At 40.9% G+C, this 22,020-nt stretch overlaps 1 protein-coding gene across 12 annotated transcripts in view; it reads right to left on the reverse strand.

Annotated features, from left to right (window-relative positions):
• The window catches only part of LOC114700784 (calcium-dependent secretion activator 1), a 178,584-nt gene that overhangs the window by 115,410 nt on the left and 41,154 nt on the right, over positions 1-22,020 (reverse strand). For 7 of the 12 annotated variants that reach the window (XM_028880565.2, XM_028880566.2, XM_028880568.2 and 4 more), the window contains 6 exons: positions 21,159-21,295; positions 17,785-17,972; positions 5,116-5,217; positions 3,400-3,463; positions 2,913-3,036; positions 456-524 (listed from right to left, as the gene is read on the reverse strand). In XM_028880565.2, the coding sequence (XP_028736398.1) occupies positions 456-524; positions 2,913-3,036; positions 3,400-3,463; positions 5,116-5,217; positions 17,785-17,972; positions 21,159-21,295 (684 nt within the window). The remainder of the gene's footprint in view (positions 1-455; positions 525-2,912; positions 3,037-3,399; positions 3,464-5,115; positions 5,218-17,784; positions 17,973-21,158; positions 21,296-22,020) is intronic. The other 5 variants (XM_028880570.2, XM_028880569.2, XM_037208668.1 and 2 more) reach the window with 1 other exon arrangement.

The raw sequence follows: 22,020 nt of genomic DNA on the forward strand, positions 1-22,020 counted from the left end.
ACCATCTTGCATGATCTCATACCCATCGTGGTTTGACATCTTAAACATGGATAAAGAAAGCATGACTTTGCCTCAGATGTCCTTTGGCTGACACCTAGTGATTCGCTCCCCAGCTTAGCTGTACCTTTTGATTGTGTACCAGTGACAAGTACTTTACAAATTAGGGTTACACACAAGCAAAGTAAAAATGCATTCAGGTCACAGACAGAAGAACTGAAAAAACTTACAGACAAATCTGAGTTTATCACAAACAAATGGCTTAATTGTCTAACCTGTTTTAGGCTGATAAAAAGTGACTGGACTTCTCACACTGGGTTTCACAGACAGAACCAACAGACAAGCCAATGCTAAAAAACTTGAAGCAAGGAGAGTGAGTTGGTTTGGATCTGGATTTCTTGAAATAATGGAAACAGAAAGAGTGAAGACAGCATGGTGAGGAGGTGGTAGGTACTCACGAATGGTTAAATCCATCACTTGGGAGGCCAAGCAGAAGACAGGATGCTCATACATTTCTCTCTTTTTCCCTATAAAAGAGGATTTGGGCATGCAAGAGGCTTAGGTCAGAGGTAAAGAGGTTAAAGGTCATAGGTTAGAGGAAAACGTTACATTAGCTCAAGGAAAAATAGCCACAGAGTATTTTGGGATAAACACAGGATAAAAGAAAAAGGAGTTTTGAAATTTGGGAACTACTGGATTAACCATTCAGCATGCCGTGAGCCACGAGAGAGATTGTGACCATGATTTTACATGTCTCTTCAGAGTCATTGGCAAGAATACAATGACCAAAAACATCATGGGTAAAGGGAAACAGAATTCCATTGATTTAAGGCTCCAAGATACTAAGGATTCCAGACTTTAGTATCTAAGGCTCTTGAGGTATTTCTTCATAAACATAGTCTCCAGCAATATTACTACAGCTTCTTTCCAAAATGCTCAGATAGATAAGCTATTAATGCTCGATAGGGGCTCGGGTGTAAGGAAAAAGGAGGGTTTCTTTTCTGAGGGTAGGACCCGAGCCTTGTTCAAAGAAAGCTGTCTGGTAGTAATATCTTTAAAGCTGCAATATTCCAGCCTACAGTGGACTATGTTCATGGAAGAAAACCTGACACATGCAGCCAGAGAATGTGGGGTTGTCTGAATTAACAATCCCAGCATGCTTTGAAATTGGTGTCTCAGCCACTTTTGCAGAGGATGTATCAAAAAGTGGCTGAGCCAATCACGGACAAGGAAGGAGAAAAGCAGAAGAGAGCAAGTAGTGTGGAATGAGGTACTTCTCTGAAAAGAGAGTTGGAATAAAAAGATTGGTTTCTTCAAAGAATCCCCAGACCTAAAAGTCACAGTGCAAAAGATAATTAACACAACCAGGAAGAACTGAGGCACAGAAGGAGATTACAGACCAGCTGATCTACTTTGGAAATGAATGCATTTTTACTTACAGATCGCAAAGTTTGGTTGTTTTGTTTTTTTTTTGTTTTTGTTTTTGTTTTTTTAATATTTATCTGAAAGAAGAGAGCAGATCTTACCAAAAGACTAATAATAGCCGGACCAAGACCTATGAGGCAGCAGTTGTGGAAACTGGACATTTCATTTCTTGATCCCATCCCATCTTTGGCTTCAGGATTAGTTACATGGTTGACTTTACCCAATCCAACCAATCATTATGTCCTGGGCTGGGAATGCTGGCACAATTATTTGCTAATAAAGCTGTTTAACCATTGATCTTCTTGTTCCTCTCTTTTTGTCACTCATTACAGAGACAAGAGTTGATAAACACCCTTCTAGTGCCCAGTTCTTAAGTGTTTCTCCCTGGATGCATAACAATGAACTCATTACCACTGGTACACAATTTGCATTGTCACACAGACAAATTCAGGAGAGGGAGGAAGACATGTAGTGTACAGAACACTGGGAATTTAACATGATTGTCAGCTAATTTTCTAAGGAAACAGGACATTGGCAGTATATGTGATGGTGTGTGTGTGTGCTAATCAGCTGTTCCCCAGCTGATGTCCCAAGGTGGACAATGTGCCTTTGCTTGCTTTATTCAGGTATCATGTGTTTTGTGTGTGAGAGAGAACACCAGATTCCAGAGTGTGGACACATTGAGTCTTGCACACAGAACTTCCACATGTATACACTTACACCACTGGTCAGGTTGGGTGTGGTTTTCAAATCACCCTATAGCAGCCAATGGGGGTAACAATGAAAAGTAATTAATGCCCTTGAAAGGGAATAGGTCCTAAAGAACCATAGCTCCTTCTTGAGTTGAGTTTACTCAAAGTTCCTTTTAATTATGCTGTCATCAATGACTGCTTCCCTAAAACTTGAGATAGCAGTACCAATACACTTCCGACATCTCTGCTTACAAGAAAGAATGACTTCCAGAGTCAACTTAGAGCCCCTGGAGATGATTGCATACTACTACTCTGCCACCAAATTTGAAATGCTCCCCAAAGACAAGAGACTTCCAAGGGATAAGATAGAGTTAAGTAGAACTTGAATACTGAACTATTCAATGCTTGTTTTACTTTCAGTACTATCGGCAGTAGACAGCAGGTTGCTCCCTTTTTTTCCATTTAGAGAAGGTAACAATGCTACCCAACTCTTTCACAGGTAACACTATCCTCAGAGGAGATATTTAAGGACAGTAAACACTGTCAGAAGGACCCTAGTAATACCATAACATCCCACACTCAACGCTGGTTTCGTCCTGAGGCTGTCTCCTGAGCCGATGTCCTGCTTGTCATCTATTTATTTGGCCACAGCTAAGGCATTTTCCACATTTCGAGTACTTCAGCTTAACGTAGTCAGATGGACCACTGTTTTTGGTGTCCATTAAGAAAAGAGACAAATTTTCCCAGGGAGGCATACCAAAATTTAAATTCAAAACTCGTGGCAGGCAGAAGCCTTACCTTCAATTTTGGCATACTCGGACAGGCGTGAGTAGTTGACTAGCGCAGCCTGTTCCAGGCATTTACGGATGACAGTTTTGACCTCTTCCTGTGGTACTGGAGTGACAATGTCTTTCATCAAAACCTTCAGGTAGAAGGAAAGGGGACTATTAAGTTACAAATCAACATGTCACTCATTTCTGCTTTTCAAAGTCTTCAGGTATAAAATCCTTAATGCTAACTAATGTGAAAACTGTGGGTAGAAAGGAAACCCCAGAACAGCTGAGGAGGCAAAGTCTGTGGAGGCATCAGGGAAGGGCCTGGAGTGACTCTTCACTATAACTAGTTGGGAATCTGAAAATAAAACTTGTAGAATTTTGGCAGTTTCCTCATTTTTATTCTGGTATTTCATGAATGGTAAACAAATCCTTTGAAAATGGCCATCCAACTGCAATGTTTGATTGCAATTATTTGCGTATCCATTTCTGTGTCTCATGTTCATTCTTACCCGTTCCAAGAGTGAGAGAGTAGCTTTCAAAGCACCTTCGGGTCGACCAAAAGGAAAGCAATACCTAAAATAGACACATAATTCTTCAGGTTGCCCACACCATTACATTAGCAGGAAACATGCTGCAATTTGATTCCTATAGCAACTTGTACTAGGAATGGAAAAGGCTTTTTATTTTGTCACACTGTGTTATGTTAATCCCAGTTCACACCATATATGTGTATATATAATGTATATATGTATATGTGTGAATAATGAGTGAAGAGGGACTCTGCAAATGTCTGAAGCAGAGCAGAACATGGCGAGTGGTGGCACCGAGCTCTGTGTGAATTTCCATTGTGAAGGAAAACACTAGATAACAAAAACATGGCCTCGTGGATTAGTATAGGGCACATGCATTATGTAGGCTTGTGTATTATTATAGGATTGAAAGCCAGGAGCTAAAACCGGCTGGAATCCAAACACACTTCTTTAGATTTCTGAAGGGTTGAGGCATGAAGCTGGCATGCATTTGGGATAAGTCCTGACTTTGCCTAACTGAGGACGTTTTTCACTCTTACTGGATCTCTGCGCTATTGTTGATACATTTTGCCTACAATACATGGTCAATTAAAGGACCTTCATTAAAATCTTATTGCATAAAAAGGAGAATTCTGGTGGCACAGATAGAAACATGTCAGTTATAGCTACAGGTGCCATCAATGGCTTCTGCCAGTCAAGAGTTCTTCAAAACACTGCTCAAAAGTATAGAGAACAGGATGGGCTGCTTATACTCAGACTACAGTGTGTGGATGGGGACATGTTCCTCCCAGCCTCGTTTCCTAGTTGTTTAACTAGATTTTATAGCTACCTTACACAGTTGTTTATAGATGAAAACTAGTTAGAGCCTTCTAGCCTCCAGCCCTACACCTGGCCTATGGGAACTATAAAAGCACAGTTACTGTCTTGTTGAAGTTCCTGCCTCGGAGTCTATGTGCAGAGCCAACATTATCGTATTAAAAATGTCCCATACTCTACAGGAGAAGTGGATCTCACAGTGTGAGCATCAAGTGCGTGATCTGCTGCTGAATGCCAGGTCTCCACTGCCAGCCCCCGACCAGGCTGACCTATGTTTCCTTCTTTCTACACATAGCTAGCAGGAGTGAGGGAAAGAGTTATGAACACCATTAACTTTACCCCATTCAATGTGGCCCAAACTGTAGGAGTTTTAAAAACTGTTTTATCTAGGAACTCTGAAGAATCTTCAACTTTTTTTTATGATATTAATTATCAGTCAGATCACACAAGGAAAGTTTTGTTCTTTAAGCAACTAAAATGCACTTAAGAATCTGGATATACTTGGTAGCATGCTTGCTCTAGCATTCATGATGTGCTGGGTTCAAGTCTCAGCATGGCATGAAGCCTGGTGTGTGCTGGCACACACCTATAAACCCAGCACTCAAGTGCTGGAGGCAGGAGTATTAGCAGTTCAAGATAACCCTTGGCTATATAGGGAATTTGAGGTTAGCCTGGACCAGATGAGACTCCATGTCCAAACAAACATAAACAAAGACTGCGAAGTCAGGAAGCTAATGGGTGCCATAGCCAATTGGTTGGCCTTTTTTTCTCTGGCATTTAATGATCTTATGTGTCTCTGATAGTTTGTTTTGGAAATGAAGGGTTTTTTTGTGCACACTCATTCTTACCCCAGCAGACCCCTAAACTGCAACTCCTTACCTAAAATGTGTAATTTGATTTTCCAGCAGAACTCGGAGTCGCTCTTTGATTTCTTCGAAGCGCTCTTTTTCTTCAACAGTCACAGTTCCGATTCCATCAGGCCTGAAAGGAGGGAGACACATTATGAAGTGACGGCCCCCTCATATGCTGACACCACCAAATCAAATCTCTACCAGGAGGAAACTGTCTGCTCAAGAAGCAGCAAGCACAATGACAGCCCTGACCCAATAGGCACAATGGCTTCTCAAGTAGAAGACGGTTCAGGGTTACCATTCAGTGGGTGTTTGTGTGAACTAGCAAAATGGTCCACAGCTTAAGTCCAGCTGGTTCTGTGTGGTCATAGATTCTTAAAAGATCTGAAGAAGTTAACATGATTGTGTGTGTGTGTGTCTGTGTGCGCACGCACACAGACATGCACATGTATGTGACTGTACACATGCACATTCATGTTTGTGGAGGGCAGAAATCAACATCAGGTATGGTTTGCAATTGCTCTCCACCCTAATTGTTTAGACAGGACCCCTCGCTGGAGCTGAAGCCTGATGATGCAGTGGGCCAGCCGCCAGCCTGCCTCCTCTGCCTCTGCTTCCCCAGGGCTGGAGTGCAGGTGCCCATTGCTGCACGTGGACAAGACTGGAGTCCTCATTCCAGTGCAGCAAGCCATCTCTCCAGCCCTTCCATCGTTCTTAAAATTAGGAAAGTTTTACAATGCAGTTTGGATTTTGGTCTCTCTTGAAAGTTTAAACAGTTGACATTAACTGTCAGTTGCCAACCAACACCTTTTCCCTCAGCTGGGTGGATGTTTACCTGGCCATATCTCTAGTTTGCATTACCTGTCTCACAGGCTCTTGGGTTTGCGACTCTTCAAATTATTATGAAAATTCCTACAAAATTCAGGTGTCATATAAAGCATATATTTTGTTCCTCATTAAATTATTCGGTTTGTAATAATCACTGTTTAAAATAATTTTAGTATTAACTAAAGGATAACCCAGATGTTGTCCAGTGATAGTGAACTACTATGATAAAGAGCAAGACAGTGGAAAAAAAGCCGGTGATTCCAGTTGAATCGTAGTGCTCTCAGTTTCCTGTCACTCACGAGCACACACACATTCCCCTATCTGTTATTGGCCATTTGCATTGGAAATTTCACAGCTGTGTAAATTATAGCCCAAGTTTCTATTTGCCAAATTAGACACAGGCTAACCTGACCCATTCAAAGCCTTCTGCGTCCCAGATCTCTAGTGACTTGAGATGATGGGCTACGTCAGTTTGCAGACTGCTGTGTCACCACAGAACACCTACAGGGACATTCCTCAGTCTGCATAGCCCAGTCATCCTGAGTCCAAACAAATGGTGGTCTCATGAGCCTTTCCAGGGTTCCAGCAGAAGTTAAGAAAACTCTCTGTAGTCTATCAAGCTGACTACACAAAGACTTGGCAATGTTAGCGCTCTATGTCTGTCAGCTTTTAAATGGTCATCCTCCCTTCTTTTTAAACAATAAAAGTACTCTATTTGAAAATTTGTAAAAAAAAAAAAAAAAAAGTCACCCCAAAGAGCAAAATTTTATTCTCCTTTTTTGTATTCCTCTCCAATCACGGGAAGAAAACAAGCAAAATGGTCAATACCAAGGAGACTTCGAGTTCTAAGCCTGTGCTAATATTTTCAAATCTACTGGTCAAAAGTCAAAGATCAAGTCACAAAGTTTATTGATTTTTTTTCAAGAAATATCCCTAGTTCCATTGTCCTTAAATCCCCGGATAAACTCTCTGGCCACCACAGAATACCTGTTAGGTTGTCTTTGATAATGTCTCACATTGTTTCCATTACAAATTTGAATTTCATTCAGTTCTGGTTGTTGAATATTCTTTATACCAAAACCAACTTACTAATATACTAAACACATGTGATTGGCATGTCCACCCCCATGTTTGATTGAGGGAAAAGGGAGCCATTCAAACAATTCCATGTTTAGTAGGAAATGAACACAGAGAAAACTCATTGCTCTTAGATGCAGTTGACAGTTAACAGAGAGGCTTAGACATCATAGCCAACGACATGGGTGTCCCATAGAGGTTTGTCACCTTTAGTGACTTACTTATTTACTTTTTTGGTGGTGCTGAGGACTGAAGAGGGCCCATGAACGCTTGACAAGCATTCTGTTACTGAGGTACATCTCCAGCTTTATGTTCTTGATTCCAAGACAAACTTGTCTGTGAATCAAGATGTTCACTCCTTGCCCAAGAAGACTTGTCAGACTTGGCGTTTTTGTTTGAGTCTGAGAGGATACGAACTGAAGGATTAGATGCATCTCACCTTCTTAGCTCATTCTCACAATGAAAGGCATTACCACAAATGCAAACTGTGTTTTGCTTCTTTCTTGCCTTTTGTTCTGGTGATGCGCATTAAGGGAATCAGAGAGCTCCTACTTCCTCATGGCCTCTCCACGAGAACTGGGAATACTGACTGCTATCGCACTATTGAAACTAAGTAAACATTTATTGTTGTAGTCACTTTAATTTACTTCTTAATCACAGTATGCTAGTGTGAATAGTTTCACTTTAGACATAAATAAAACAAATGAACCTCATTAAGTCTGCAAAGCTCTCCTTCAGACCTTCACCTGCAAAATCAGGTGATAAGATCCTGCAGGATCTCAACAGCAAATACAAACGTTTTAATTGCCAGATCTGTAGTATGAGGGTGTTGGCAATAGGGATGGTGTTTGACAAATTTCATGAGAGACCTGCTAGGGATCAGTTTGTTAAAGACCAGAAGCGTAACAGTAGTTAAGGAGTCCCTTTAGTTTGACTTCAGATAATTAATTTTTAAAATTCTGTCAAACATCCTTTTCTTTTCCATTGACTTCCATAATTCACCAGTAATGACTGCACAGTGGATGCTCAGAAAACAACCTGTGCTACGTAGTTAAAGGGAGTGCTGTTTTCTTTTTAAAGTATTTTAATTTTTTAATATTGTGTGTGTGTGTCTGTGTGTGTGTGTGTGTGTGTGTGTGTGTGTGAGAGAGAGAGAGAGAGAGAGAGAGAGAGAGAGAGAGAGAGAGAGAAAGAGAGAGAGAGAGAGAGAGAGAGAGAGAGAGAGAGAGAGAGAGAGAGAGAGAGTGCAGGTGTGCGAGCGCAGGCATGCATGTGCTCTGGTGTGCGTGTGAAGATCAGATGACAACTGTCTTTCACTGTGGGTCCCTGGGATTGAACTCAGGTTGTCAGGTATGTGAGGCAAGCACTTTGGTCCGTTAAGCCATATTGCTGGCCTGAGAGCTGCATTTTCTTTAGAAGCTACATGTGCTTTTAGCAGGGCTATGATTCTCAAACATGGCCATGCTCCAGCATCACTTGGAGGCCTTATGACAACCCAGACCACCTGGCTCAATCCAGAGTTCTTGAATTGGTAGGTCTGGGATGGGACCTGAGAATTTGCATTTCTAATGGGTTCTGTGGTGCCACTGGTTTGAGAATCATGCTAAGAACCATTGATAACGCCCCCTCCCCCACACAGTAGCCAATATAAAAACAAAACCTCAATGGAGGCTCTGCCAGTGTCTGAAGGGATGCTTTTGTTTTGGTGCATGGCTTTACGTGTGTGGATGATGGGTGCTAGCTGAGCGTCACCCTCAGTGGTGCTCACTTTATCTTTTGAGACAGAGCCTCTTACTGAACCTGGAATTTGTCAATTTAGCTGGACTGGTTAGCCAAGCAGCAAGCCCCAGGGAGTCCTTGTGCCTCCACTTTCCCAGTGCCGGCCCAGCTTGGCTTTCACAGGGTGCTCCGTTGGCCCAGTCACTTTACCAACCCCTTGACAGGATGCTTTTGATCCAAGGTTTTTAACTCCCCTAAGACTGAGATGGATTTGAGAACAGAGACAGTTTGTTAGAGGTACACTGCCCCTTTCTGAGTTGATTTCCCCTTCCAAAAGAGGCGTTTGCAGTTTCTGTTGTCTCAGGAAAACAAGGGTGGCTGCCCAGCAAATCACATTAGTGGTGTGGGTCTACTGTCACAAAGAGGACAGTCTTTTATTAACCCTCCCCCCCCCCCCGCCCCGGAACACGGGAAATGTTCTTTAAGTTTCATAAAATAGCTCAGCGTCTTTTTCATTTCTCAATATTTAACACTCTGTAAATCATAAAGGAGAAGAGAAAAAGAAGGATTTTAAGCTTTTAATTCAAGTCCTAGTCTGGGATGTGTCTTCATGCAGAATGCATGTCCAGGGACCTGGATGCCCCCTTTCTCAGGCATGACCGTCCATCCCCTACCTCACCAGGTTCTGGCTTCTTAGGTATCCGCTGCCCTGATAACTGCCCTGGACTTGGGAGAAAGAAAAGTAGATTGACCTATTACCCATTATTAGTGCCTTGAAGGCAGCTCTTACAATTTTCAGAAACTGCACATCCAAGCAGACTCTGCCACTCAGCCACTAGATCCTCTGTGTTTGAACAGTAAGTGAGCAAGGCAAGATGAGAAGAAGCAGGTGGAATGCACTGCTCTCAGCAGCTGGGGCTGGACCACATCATTTTCATAGGTCAGTAACTCTTGATGCCTGACTCTACCTCTGCTTCTGACAGCTGTGAGTCAATCGTTCTGCAGTGGAGGCTTAGATGGGCATTTTGAAAGCTTGCAGGTCATTCAAACGCAGAAGCAGGGCTCTGATCTGATTTATACTCTTCTGGAGATACCTCAGGTCCATTTCCTTTTCTTTTCTGTACTCATATATGTAAGTTTACAAAGGACACATTCCCTCCTTCTTCATGTCTCTGGTTTAAACAGAAGCCTCTAAGTGATGCTTTAGGAACACACACATGTGCAAGCACAGCAACACACAAAGAAAAACAGCCCCTGGCCTCTGGTTTCACCTAACTGAACACTGGCTAACCTCACTTCTTGTATATCATAATCCTGGGAACTTGAGACAATATGCAGGTCAAGTGTAGTCATTTTTGGAGCCTTGCCGAAGACTGGAAGCTCTCCCACCTGCAGGCCATCACTGGAGCCAGAAGTGGGTCTCTGCAGCCACAGCAGACTATATTGCATCTGACATGGCTGGCATCTCTGGAATCCACCTTTCAAGTTTTCGGCAAACCATTTTCTCACTGTCCTTCACAAAGCTGACATTTTCGGCAGCATGATAGGAAAGATGTCATGTCGGCTGCTCTTCAAGTTCTTGTCACCGTGGTTACACCAGCTCTGTCATCTTCAGTCTCCTCACCGTCTCCCATCTTGAGCCATGTCACAAATAATCATGCATCCAGAGTTGCATCTTTCTCCTTTTCCAATTTTGTTTTTGTATCAAATCAAACCCACTGAGCCCAGCAGTCATCAATTATGCAAACGGATGTTACCAGTTATGTAAACGGTTCCCCTTACCAAGCTAAAGATGATTCACTAATGCCTGTTGGAGAATTGATTCAGTATTGTTATGTCCTGGGATTGTAGTACAAACATCTTGATACTTGAAATTCCCCAAGCAGTCCAGTCAAACCTCCCTTTTCTGTCAGGAACCAACAAACCTCTCCAAAGTAGTTAAATTGTCACCACACCCAGGTAAGCACCAGATTTCTAGCATTTAATTATCCCCCAAGCATGGCTCTACATTTTACATTGAAATCTGGGTTGCAAAACATTTCAAAAGGTGAGATACCTTTTCAAGAAAGTCATGACGAAAAATTAATTCAAAGCATACAATAATTGCTGTCTTCTGATAGTGCATCTATTTGGTGATTAAGTGCCAAATCCAGGTGTAAAAAGAAACATATGAATTCACCAGAAGAGGAAGGAGCGTCTGGTCCACAGATCTGCATACAACCAGCTTTCAGCCTCCAATCAGTACCAACAAGGGGTAAAACTCCAGCTGAAGAAGGAATATACTTTCATCTCCAAATGCAAATGTCCACATATGCTGGTGCAGGCACTGTAAACACGATATATTCTCTCTCTCCAAATGGATGCATGCCTGCAGACCGCATTATGGATCCATGAAAATGTCCTTAAACAAGCATGATAACTGAATCTTACTTGCTACTAAATTGTTCCAGCCTAGAAACACGAGTACTTAAAGGGCCAGAGCAGGACATTCCTTGCAATGTTCCCTAAATAGGACAGCTATATCAGATACTCGGATGATGTTGACTTAAAATATATATTTATAATATCTGACAACTCTTCATCTTTACAATTTTTAGAGTGCTATCCCTGAATTTGGTTTGAGTGTAGAATATTTTCCTTTGTTTCTTTTTGGCAGTTAATGGATATAAATTTAAGAATGCCCCAAAGCATCAGCCACTAAAAGGAGACACCCCTGTCTCCATGCAAGCTCCTGCAATGGCTTCTATAATCCTAGGTTAATTATAGTTTATAATTAGGACTCTCATATCCCATAGCCACTGCTTCATTGTGAAAGCCAGCCCTACCCCTTCCCTATCCTTTTCTTCCAGCTCATGCCCTTTTCTAATTATGCCCTGATGCCCTGGGGCTCAGATACGCTGCTAAAACAAATATATCAAAGTGTTTGTGTCACAAATGTTAAGACAGGAAGAAAAACAAGTAGTTTCTATACCATTACAAGTGGGCATTGTAGCTTCTTGGGTCTGCTAATAGGGAATTTCAAAAAAGAGACTTGGGGAGGGCAAATATTCCAAGGAGACCTCTGACTTGTTTGCAGTTCATCTGAATCTGAAGTCATGACTCAACAATACAGCAGCTTCATCCATCCTGTTACAAGCATGGGGCTGGCTGAGAAGCTACCCTTGCCCAGCAGTCACCGGGAACACAGGTGCTATTGGAATGTGGGCAATAGTAAAAGTGGCTCAGGCTTGATCTGGGTACTGAATGATCAAAGAAACCAAAGATGATTGTAGAAATAACAAAATATAGGAAGGCATGTATTTCACCAAGAAAGGAACAAGTTTCCCAAGTCAGAACTTCATAAATTCTTTTCTTGGAGGAATAAGAGAGGAAGAAATACGTTCCTTCACTTTGAGATGAACATTGAGAAGATATGGATTTGACATTGGAGACCTTAAGTTAGACTTCAAAGTGGTCACAACAGTAATATGTGTGGCTTTTCGATATCATATCCATGCTCAAAGTGTGTGACATCTGCAAACATGTTTTGTACGAGTGGTTTTAGTGAACCCAGGATGAAGACACACTTGGGATTTTAGGTAAGCATTACCACTGGCACAGACTTCACAAGACTTCATGCTCTTCGTATGGGAGCAATCTTCCTTCATGGGACAGTCAAATGGTTTAAATGAAGGTGACATGTCCAAAGAGAATTTTTCCTTGGCCAAATGGAATGCTTATTTTTATTTGAAACTTGTCTGGAATTTACTCTCTCCCTATTATGATTACTTCCTGTTAGGCAAAGCTGGTGGTCTAGAATTTAGAGATACTTCATTCATGCACAAGGCCAACACCTACCCAGAGCTAGAAGCAAACCAGAGTCATGTTCATGTTCATAAATGCACCACCAATTCTGTGTGTAACATGAGACCAAGAACATAGACCACTGTTAGACTCCATCCATACCTGTGTGCTATGTACAGCACTGTGGTCAGAGCTCTGTAAGGCAGATCTATACCTACTTATGTAGATTTCAGTTTTTTTTTAATTGAGGAGAAGAATTAAAATGTACTAGACATAATGGTGTTTGTAAGCAAAGAGGTAGAGATAGGGTTGAAAGAAAGAAAAATTATATATAACTCAATGCTAGGCAAATATTCACCAAAAACAAACAATTAAAACAAAACAACCACCACATGACACTAATTGAGTGAGGCAAGGACACCATAAATAAGCCAACTGTTGTAGTCAGTGAGAGAGAAGATAGAGACCTCAGCTATAGCAGCGGCACTGAAGAGAGACAGTAATGCAAATACTTGAGAGATACTTGAGAGCATTGCTTGGGCCAGGAATCAATTTGTAACATGCTGTGAGGGAAGGAAGAGTTCACAAGATGGCTGCTCAGCTTCTGTCTTGGGCAAGTGGGTGGATGATTTAGGGACCATGATAGATAAATGGAGAGGGAGTTAAACTCTGAACCCACAGGATGCATAAGGCTCTGTGGATGAACAGAACCTTGACTTCAAACATATCTCCCCAAAAGATCTTTGGATGCATTTTCAGAGATGTTTTAGAATTCATGCCCCCTTACATCTGCCTGTAGACTCATTAATCTATGCAGCGAGCTGTGGATTGAGGCGGTTGGCATTATGGATTTGTTAATTGCTGATACAATGTACTTTCTATGCGGCCATATGTGAAAAGCAGCAGTGGCATTCAAGAAATGTTAAATAATAATGTAAATGAGAAAAATTTCCAATCTCAATAATAAAGGGATCCAAGGAACATTGACGCAACTTGCAATCATCGGCGCTGTTTGATTGCCTTGTCACTGTGGGACAGTGACCAAAGTGACGCTAATCTAAATGTCATCTAGAAAGAATACTAAAAATATTATGGTGAAAATTAAGTACTGCAACCTTAGGAGCTGATTTAAAAATGAGAAGATATAGCAATTTGCATCTGTGGATTTTATGATCGCCAAATGCAACCAGCTGAACACTCACATTTTCCTTTAGTTCCCCTCTCTTTTGAGAAAATGGGTTTAGTTCTAAAGAGTTGGCCCAGACTAATATCCATTCAATTAGCCTAAAAGTTTGATATGTATTAGATGCACTTGAACTGTTTTATTCATCATGTTTAATTGTCTCATTATTAAACTTTGAAAGGTTCAGGTAGGAATTCCCCAGAACATTTTTGGCTGCAAATCGGGTTCAGGAATCTGAATCATTTTCATTCCCCTGCCACAAGTGTTTCAAATGTACAGTAACCAAAGAGTCAATATCTTGACTAGATGTGATCTAAACCCAGAATCCTGGGTGTTGGGGGGATATTGGATGTGCATATTCCTGGCTCCATGTAAGAACGCTGAATTATCTGAGGGTAGTACCCTGTACTCTGTATTTTGTCAGACTCTTTCTTGTGATTCATATGCACCCCAGAGTGTGAAAACCACTGCTTCCATAGAACAGCACAAATTATACACAGGCACCAGGTCTATGTAAAAGAAACAACAACAAATCCAAGGAAAAAGGAATCATTTAATCCCATCATTTGGGAACATGATTTAAAACAAGAGTCCTTGACCTTAATGCTACTGTCATTTGGGGCTATTCCTGCCTGGGCATTACTGGGTATTTAATAATATCTTCCTATCAATGAAAATTATGTCCAGACCTCACCAAAAATATAACTCACTGGGATGAATCCTGTCAAACACACAGGAAAGATCCTATTGGGTAGTTCATTCTATGCTAGGAAATGGGCTTCAGTCCAGTGAGAGCTGCCTTTCTACAGGGACGGTTTACTCTCTGCTCTATGAGGTTGATAGGAGGTCCAAAAGCAGCACTCTGGACAGCTGCCATCGTGGCTTCCTCTTCAGAGACCTTCCAGCTTGTTGATCCTGACAGCAAGTTGCAGTTTTCTTACAGGTGGACATGAGCACCAGAGCAAAAACACAAACAGAAACTCTGGCTTACCTCCACCCTTATTTACTGCCAGGAGGCAGATGAGTGACCAGGTGATACTTGGTTTTCCTTGATGTTCACTATTAGCTATGCATCTTATGAGGGACAGTTTGCTGCATTCTCTAGAAAGAAACTGCTCCCGTGCCCATTGGATCTTTCTATAAGTTAACTGCATATACAAGGTGTAGAAATGGTAATGGACAAATGAACATTGAAGCATATGGGATCCATGCCTGTTACTTTACGTAACTTGGACAAGCCTGGCCAGAATTGCAGGCAAGGAAAGGTAGAAGTACATATGAAAATATTGGGAATATTGAGTAAATGTGGTCTTTAAGGTGCCATTTTTCCAATTAAAGAATTGCTGAAAGTCAAGAAACAGGATAAGATGAACAGAAGGTTAGGACTTTATGCCTTGAAGTGACCTTGCTGCATAACTGCTTCCATAGACAGCCACTGATTTAGTGATGGGCTTTATTTTGTGCGTTATCATAACTCACTATTCAGATGAGTTTCTTTTTAACAAGTGATTATGGATATTGGGAGGATTTGCTTAATAAAATAGATCCATAATAAATGTATAGGCCTATTTGATATTAACCCATCTTATTTGCCCCTTGAACATAATTTTAAAATTACAAAGCATAGCTTATTTATTAAGAATGACTTGTAAGGTATCAGAGCACTAGCTAGACATGAAGACAGAAAGACAAAGAAACAAAAAAAAATAGAATCTGACTCATAGGTCTGTTTGCTTATTGGTAGGCTAGTTTTTCAAGTACACACATATTTAAGAAAATCACTAAATAACTGACTCAAATTACCAATATACCACATTTTGTCCATTTCTAAGATCTTTTATGAAAAACTGCACCTTTGAAAGCCTTTAAAGGATACAGGTTTAAGGGATGCATAAACCCTGTTGTTTACAAAGATGGACATGGTGGTGTGGATGCAGGTATAGGCACAAGACTCAGGGGCTGAAAATACAAATCAATACACACATGGCTTCTTACCTTTTTTGCTCTTGACTGGGGTGGGTTTTGGACTCTTTTCTCTTTTTTGATTCTCTTCGTGGATCTTTTTTAGCCTCTGGTTCGGGACAAGGTGGAGTTTTGCCCCCTTGAAAGTCTGTGTTTGGTAGCAGCCCACTAAGACACACATGCATTTGTTGACTTTTGAGAGGGAGTGGTTGTGTGAGGCATGCATAGAGGGTGGCCAGCCACAGGAGAATCAAAAGTACATACACACATGTGCAAACAAAAAGAAAGAAAAAAAGGAAGCATCAAAAAGCAAAGGCAAATGCATTCAAACTAAAATAATAAGCAAAAGAGATGCAAAACGCATAAGGAAAATCAGAACTGAAAAGAAAATAAGAAATCCAAAACTGTTCCCACGACAAGATGTATAAACCTAACTGTGAATCAAGTGGCAGTCTTACAATATGAAACCCAGACAATGTGTATCATAATTCATGATGATGTTTACCAGGGAGTTTACAAAAACATTTCATTATTTTATAACACTTTCTTATTCAGTAACATATGTAGAATACAGTGTGACAACCCAGAGAATATAATGCAACTTCTCTCTCTCTCTCCCTCTATAAAGAATTCAATCCAAGAGGCTGTAACAGATAGTCATCAAAGTGTACATATTTATAAAAATCAGAATTATGCATGCTCCAACCCAGGTATCAGAGTCTTCATGAATATCTTTTATGTAAATAAAAGGCCGTGTCTTGGGCTATGGAGCCATAACAATAGGAGATGAATACAATCTTATTGTCTATTAAAATATTCAAAGCTACAGTTTTATTGTTATCCAGCTCTAAATGATAGAGTTGCATTTCATAAAAGTCTATCAGTACTGGAGACAGGAAAAGCACAGAACAAACCCCTTTCAGGGCTTGCAAAGATGAGTAAGGGCTGACACAACCCTGGCTTCAAAGCCAGGTAGCCTGGACTGGCTTCTTCCCCATGTGGATTTCCCCAGAGTGACAACTTGCTCATCTGAGGCTTGTTTTTCAAAGCCACCCAGCTGTCTTCTGCTGCCTCCCCTGGCTGTCGGCAGGGATGCTTTGGAATATTGTAGACTTATCTTTATACTAGCGTGCGGCTACATACATTGAGATGGTAAGCTGGCTGTGGCAGTGTGGAAATTTATTCCATGCCTCTAGAGCCAAATGGCAACGTTCTTAAGTTATTTGCTTCTTTGCATTATTCAGAACATGGATTATTCCCCCCCTCCAGGAGCTCTCCAGTCTAAAGAAATAGAATTCTTAGTACAGAGTCAGGCGACTTGACATTCTGGTCTTGTCTATGAAACCTACAAACTGAGGGGGTTGGTTAGACTGTGATCGCCAAAGTTCTTCCCACCTCTGAGGATGTATTCTAAGTGTTCCCGGCATGTTGCCTTCCAGCTTCACCTAGCTTGTTTCAGCTCTAGCAATGTGCTTGCTTGGCTTCCTTCTTCGCAGGCCAGTAGTACATGCTGTTCCTTTTGCCTGGAACCACTCAGCTCCTACACATGCTTCAGTTCCCGGCTTTACCATCATTCCCTCAGGGAGGTCCCCCTGCCATTCTGCCACTCCATCTGAGTCATGCTCCGTATTGAATTCTACCCAGAATTTAATTCCTGTTCTTAATGCATCTTCCCTGGTATGGTGTCTAGTTTTTATTTTTTCATCATGTATACAGGGTGTAAACCAGAGCCTGACACTAGGTAACCATCAAACACTCCTAAAGTGATCAATTTCTTGCCAAGTTCTAGGCGTTCAGCTGAATTCTTTATGCTCATAAATATCCTCTCAATCCCACGAGAATACTGTCATTCAGATTTTATAGATCAGAAAACTGTAGTTTAAGGGATTTAATTACCAACCGAACTCACTGATAAAAAACAAAACAAAACAATAAACAAACAACCAAAACACCAGCAATGATTAGTACCAGACTGAGTTACCTCAGGGGCTCCCCTAGGAAAGGAAACTGTTACCCACCCCTCCTTAGTGTAAGCGTGTACCATTGGGTAAATAGGGATAGGTAGTGAGTTAGGGTTGATAACTAGAGTCATAAATCACTGGAAGTTCTTTATCAGGGTAGGAATACCTCTGGACTCATGCTTACCTGTTACCGTGGACGTGCGATGCGCAGAAGGCAAAGCTGTAGTGGAGAAGCGTGGGGTCAATCATGGCGCCGTTTTCTGCCCGTTCCAGCAAGTCTCTAAGGTAGCAGAGATGCCGATGACATCCTCGGACTCCATTTCGAGCGCAATACTCATCTAATACAAACACCTGGCCAGGACTGAACCAGCCCTGTAGGGGAATAAAGGAAAGGCTTTCTTTTAAATACAAGTAACTTTCTGGAGAGCTGCTAGTAGCAGGAGCGGCTGGAGGAAGGGACTGAAAAACAGCCAGTGGTAACTCTTTTGATGGTATGCCGGTTGCCCTCTGTTTAACCCTAGCAGCAGACCATCCTGGAACTCTGTCATTCCTGCTCTGCAGGTGGGTAAATTAACTGAGTTGAGGGATGAAGTGGGATTTCCTTGTAGTTGGTAGTGCTGTATAAGCAAAACAGCATGCTTCCAGGAAAAGAGAATTACCAGGGCTCCAACATGCACTTTAGAGGAGAATTGGGGTGAACGTGAGGCAGAGTCCGGCAAGGGAAAATTGTGATATCAGTGCTGTGGGTTGGGAGATGTTTTCTGCTTGACAAAAACTTTCAGTTAAACCTGCCAGTAAGCCAGTAAGGTAGATGGGACAAGCACATTTTGTCTTTCTCCACACCAAGGGAATTTGGATAAGGACGCTGAAGTACACTAGACCCAGTCCAGCTCTGTCTGCTCCAGGTGCTCTGGCCTAAAGGGAATTTAAGCTGTTTTACATAAAGACTAAACTTTGTAAATCCTTACACCTTAGAAGAATTTTTTCAGTACACTTTAAAATGAAGATAATAACACAGCACTTCAAAGAGTTAGAGCAAGTTTTCCAAGGACAAATCAGATTTGATTAACAAAAGAGAAGAATTTCTCACAACTGGGTTTACAGTTCTCTTCCCCCTCCCCCCGGAATTATTATTTTTATTTTTGTATTTATTTGCTTATTGTGAGACCAGTCAAACTTTGCTATAAAAGAGAATCTAGATGGAGTCTCTGATACTAGTTCAGTGGCATGATGGGTAGAAACCACTGCCTCTGCTGTGAAATTCGAAAGACAGGTCCTTAGAAAGGTCAGGTGACTTGATATTGCTGGTCAATGTGGACAGAGTCTAAAATGAAACCATATTGTTTCATTTATGTCCTATCTGAAGCAATAATAAACCAATTTAGGCAGTGCTTTCTAAATTGGAAATTTGGGCTGTTTTAAATACAAACTTCACTTTACTTTCAGGGTCTCTTTTGAGTTATTTTTTGAGTGTTACTGCAGCTTGGGATAGAAGGAACCAGAGGAAAGAGTGATGTGGAACAGGGAGAGGCCAAAGGAGTTTGGGAGGGAGTCCTTTGCAAGGCTCTAATCGTGTATTAGGGACTAAGGATCTCGACTGACAACATGCAGTGAGGTATCCACGGGAAGACGGGAAGACGACATCTTTCCTCTTTCAAATGATAAGTTACTGCGGAGGGCGGGAGAGTAGTCGAGGCAGTGGGCTGCCCCTATAGGCAACTTCTCTGCCACTCCATCTGCTACCCCAAATGCTAAATCTTAGAGACAACACTGCTGTGAAAGATTAAAATATATTTTCTACGACTCAGATGACACCAAGTCTTTTGTAGATGCCAAAATAGCTGCTTTGAAAAGAGTTGAAGAAATATCAATTAGGAACTGAGTCGAAGACACAGAAAAATTTATGTATCCCTGCTGGTCGGTCTCCAAAACCAACTGAAAAAAAAAAAGACTGTAATAATGAGAAAAATGGAATATATAGAGATAGGGGATAAGGTCCTTTAAATTTCTGTTATTTTCTGAAATTCTGGCCTTAATTAATAGATCTAGGTATATAAACAGGGAAGAGAGCTGCTTTGGCTAACTCACAATTATTATTATTTTTATTTTAGACTATATTTTTAAGTCTATAGTGATTGATGCGAGGCAGGCATCAGCATTTCATTTCTAGTTTAATCTTTTGAGGGCATTTATGAATTCTTCATGGTGAATTTCAAAATGAAAAAACTGTTTTTGAACACTGATATAAATAAAAGTCTTAAAAATTACACATCTCAAAGTATCATCAAGTGAGCAGAATTCCTATGGAAAAGGGGTGATTATGTTGATATGCACCCTCATGATCTTCATAAATGTATTTAGAAATAGATAATAATAGGAAATCCTTTTGAGAAAAATGGCCTTGCAATGCAAAGTAAGCAATTTTTTTTTAAGTCAACACAGTATTTCTTTCCAATTTGGTAAAGTCAGAGTTTCCAATGAAGAGGTTCTCAACATGAGATAATGTGTTATTATGAGCCATAGATTAATAAATTATTCTGCAGAATCCACTTCTATTTTTAAGATGATTTTAACCTCTTAAAAAAACATATTATATCTTCAAGCACCAAAACAGGGAATTTAAAATAATCATTCAGAACAAGGGTTTATGCTAATACCAGTTAATTATATAATATTAATGTTACATAAATACATTAACTTCTATGTTTGAAGTCAAGGACAAGAACTGCCCTCTACACAAAATCATGTGATAATTTCTCCCTCTTCTTTCCTGTCTATAAAGTGGGATTAATAATATTTACTTTTAAGAAAGTCATAATTTATAGTCTGCAGACAGAAATGAAAGTCTTTGTTATGGCTTCGGGCCTGATAATTGCAAACCAAAAGTGTGTTTTCAAAAACTGGATAAATATGTAACAGCAGTCCTTAAACTGAACTAATTTGACTCGGGGTTTAAAATGAGATTTTAGGGAATGTAAATACCCTGCTGGGTAGCTAGGCTTCAGAATATCTACTGCATCTTTCAAATTTTCTCTTCAAGGGTGAAGAAGGTTCTGAGGATGAGAGAAAAAGTTCACCCAAATAAACAAAGCCAAAGTCATTAGGCTTATGGAGAGCGGAGTGAGTGGATTAGCAACTGCTTCGATCTCTCAAAGTGACACAAAACAGTGCATCCCTTAATGAGCGAGGGGTAGCAGGTACAGGATAGAGAGGGTGGGGCTTCTTAAACTCTATGGCAATCTGGCAATTTGTATAAGTTCATCATGAGCAGGTGCCAGGCTCAACCACCCCTTTAGTAAGATTTCTCACGTAGCAGCTGAAAAGGGGGAGCTAAGATTGGGTGGCTGGGGAATTGGCTATATCTCTTGTGAGCACTTCCTCTGACTCTTGATTCTTGGGTAAATAAAACTATCACCACGCAGAAAATTGAAGACGTGTTTATAATTGATAAAGGGATTTTGTACAGGAGCAGGGAGAACTCTGGCATAAAGGTAGAGGGATATTTGATTTTTTAAAAATGTCATGTTTCAATTGCTGTAGATCAAAGAATATACTTGCCAGGCAAGAATAGGAATCATTAAGTCTGTGATCCAAAGTCAGCCTCTGCACCGTCTCAAAGAGGGAAGCGTGGTCAAAGTTACAGGGGTTGGAAGAGATAAATTCATCCATGCCGTGCTTTTGAGCTCTATCTGCGTCTGTTCATTTACACATGTAGAGAGAGACACAATTTAGAGAAACACATCACATTTTTTTTTGACATTTCAGATTCACAGGATTCACTAGGCATTGTGAACATCAGCTGCCTCCCTGCTGCCCCCCACCAATGTCCCAAAGATAGTCTTTGACCCACCCCCCATTGTCAACTTGCATCACTTACTGGTGAGTTTACTGCATTTAGGCAAAAATATATTGGCATCAATATGTTTATCAAATGATCACAATTCCAGTGCCTCCGTGTTGCTCTTTACAACTATGCATGAGATCGTAACTTCGCCTGCATTTCACCAAACACTGAAAGCAGATCGGGTCTTTGCTGAGAGCGGGCTAGATAGCTTTGCGGGTTTGTAATAGATTCTGCCATTCCAGTGGTTGTGTCTAGAGCAATTTCTCAGTGCTGATTGGAATTATCTAGAAAAAGGCTTATGCTGGTTTCAGCAGAGTGACAATATTTGTGTCATTGCCTTCCAAATTTTCATTGCCAATTTGGTGTCACGAAAGGTTTGATTCCCAGCTCTCCAAAATTAAAAGTTTTTTTTTTTTTTTTTTTTTTTTAAGATTGAAACCAGGAGAGTAACTTAAATGGGAATTTAGTGCTGGATAGGAAAGGATGTTGCCTTGTGGGGCACATACTCCATTAGCAAAGCTTATGAAACAGACAAACAGAAACTGCCCTGTGAGGGCTGCGGTCTGCCACTTATTG

Source organism: Peromyscus leucopus, chromosome 9, assembly GCF_004664715.2.
Source record: "Peromyscus leucopus breed LL Stock chromosome 9, UCI_PerLeu_2.1, whole genome shotgun sequence".
NCBI lineage: Eukaryota > Metazoa > Chordata > Mammalia > Rodentia > Cricetidae > Peromyscus > Peromyscus leucopus.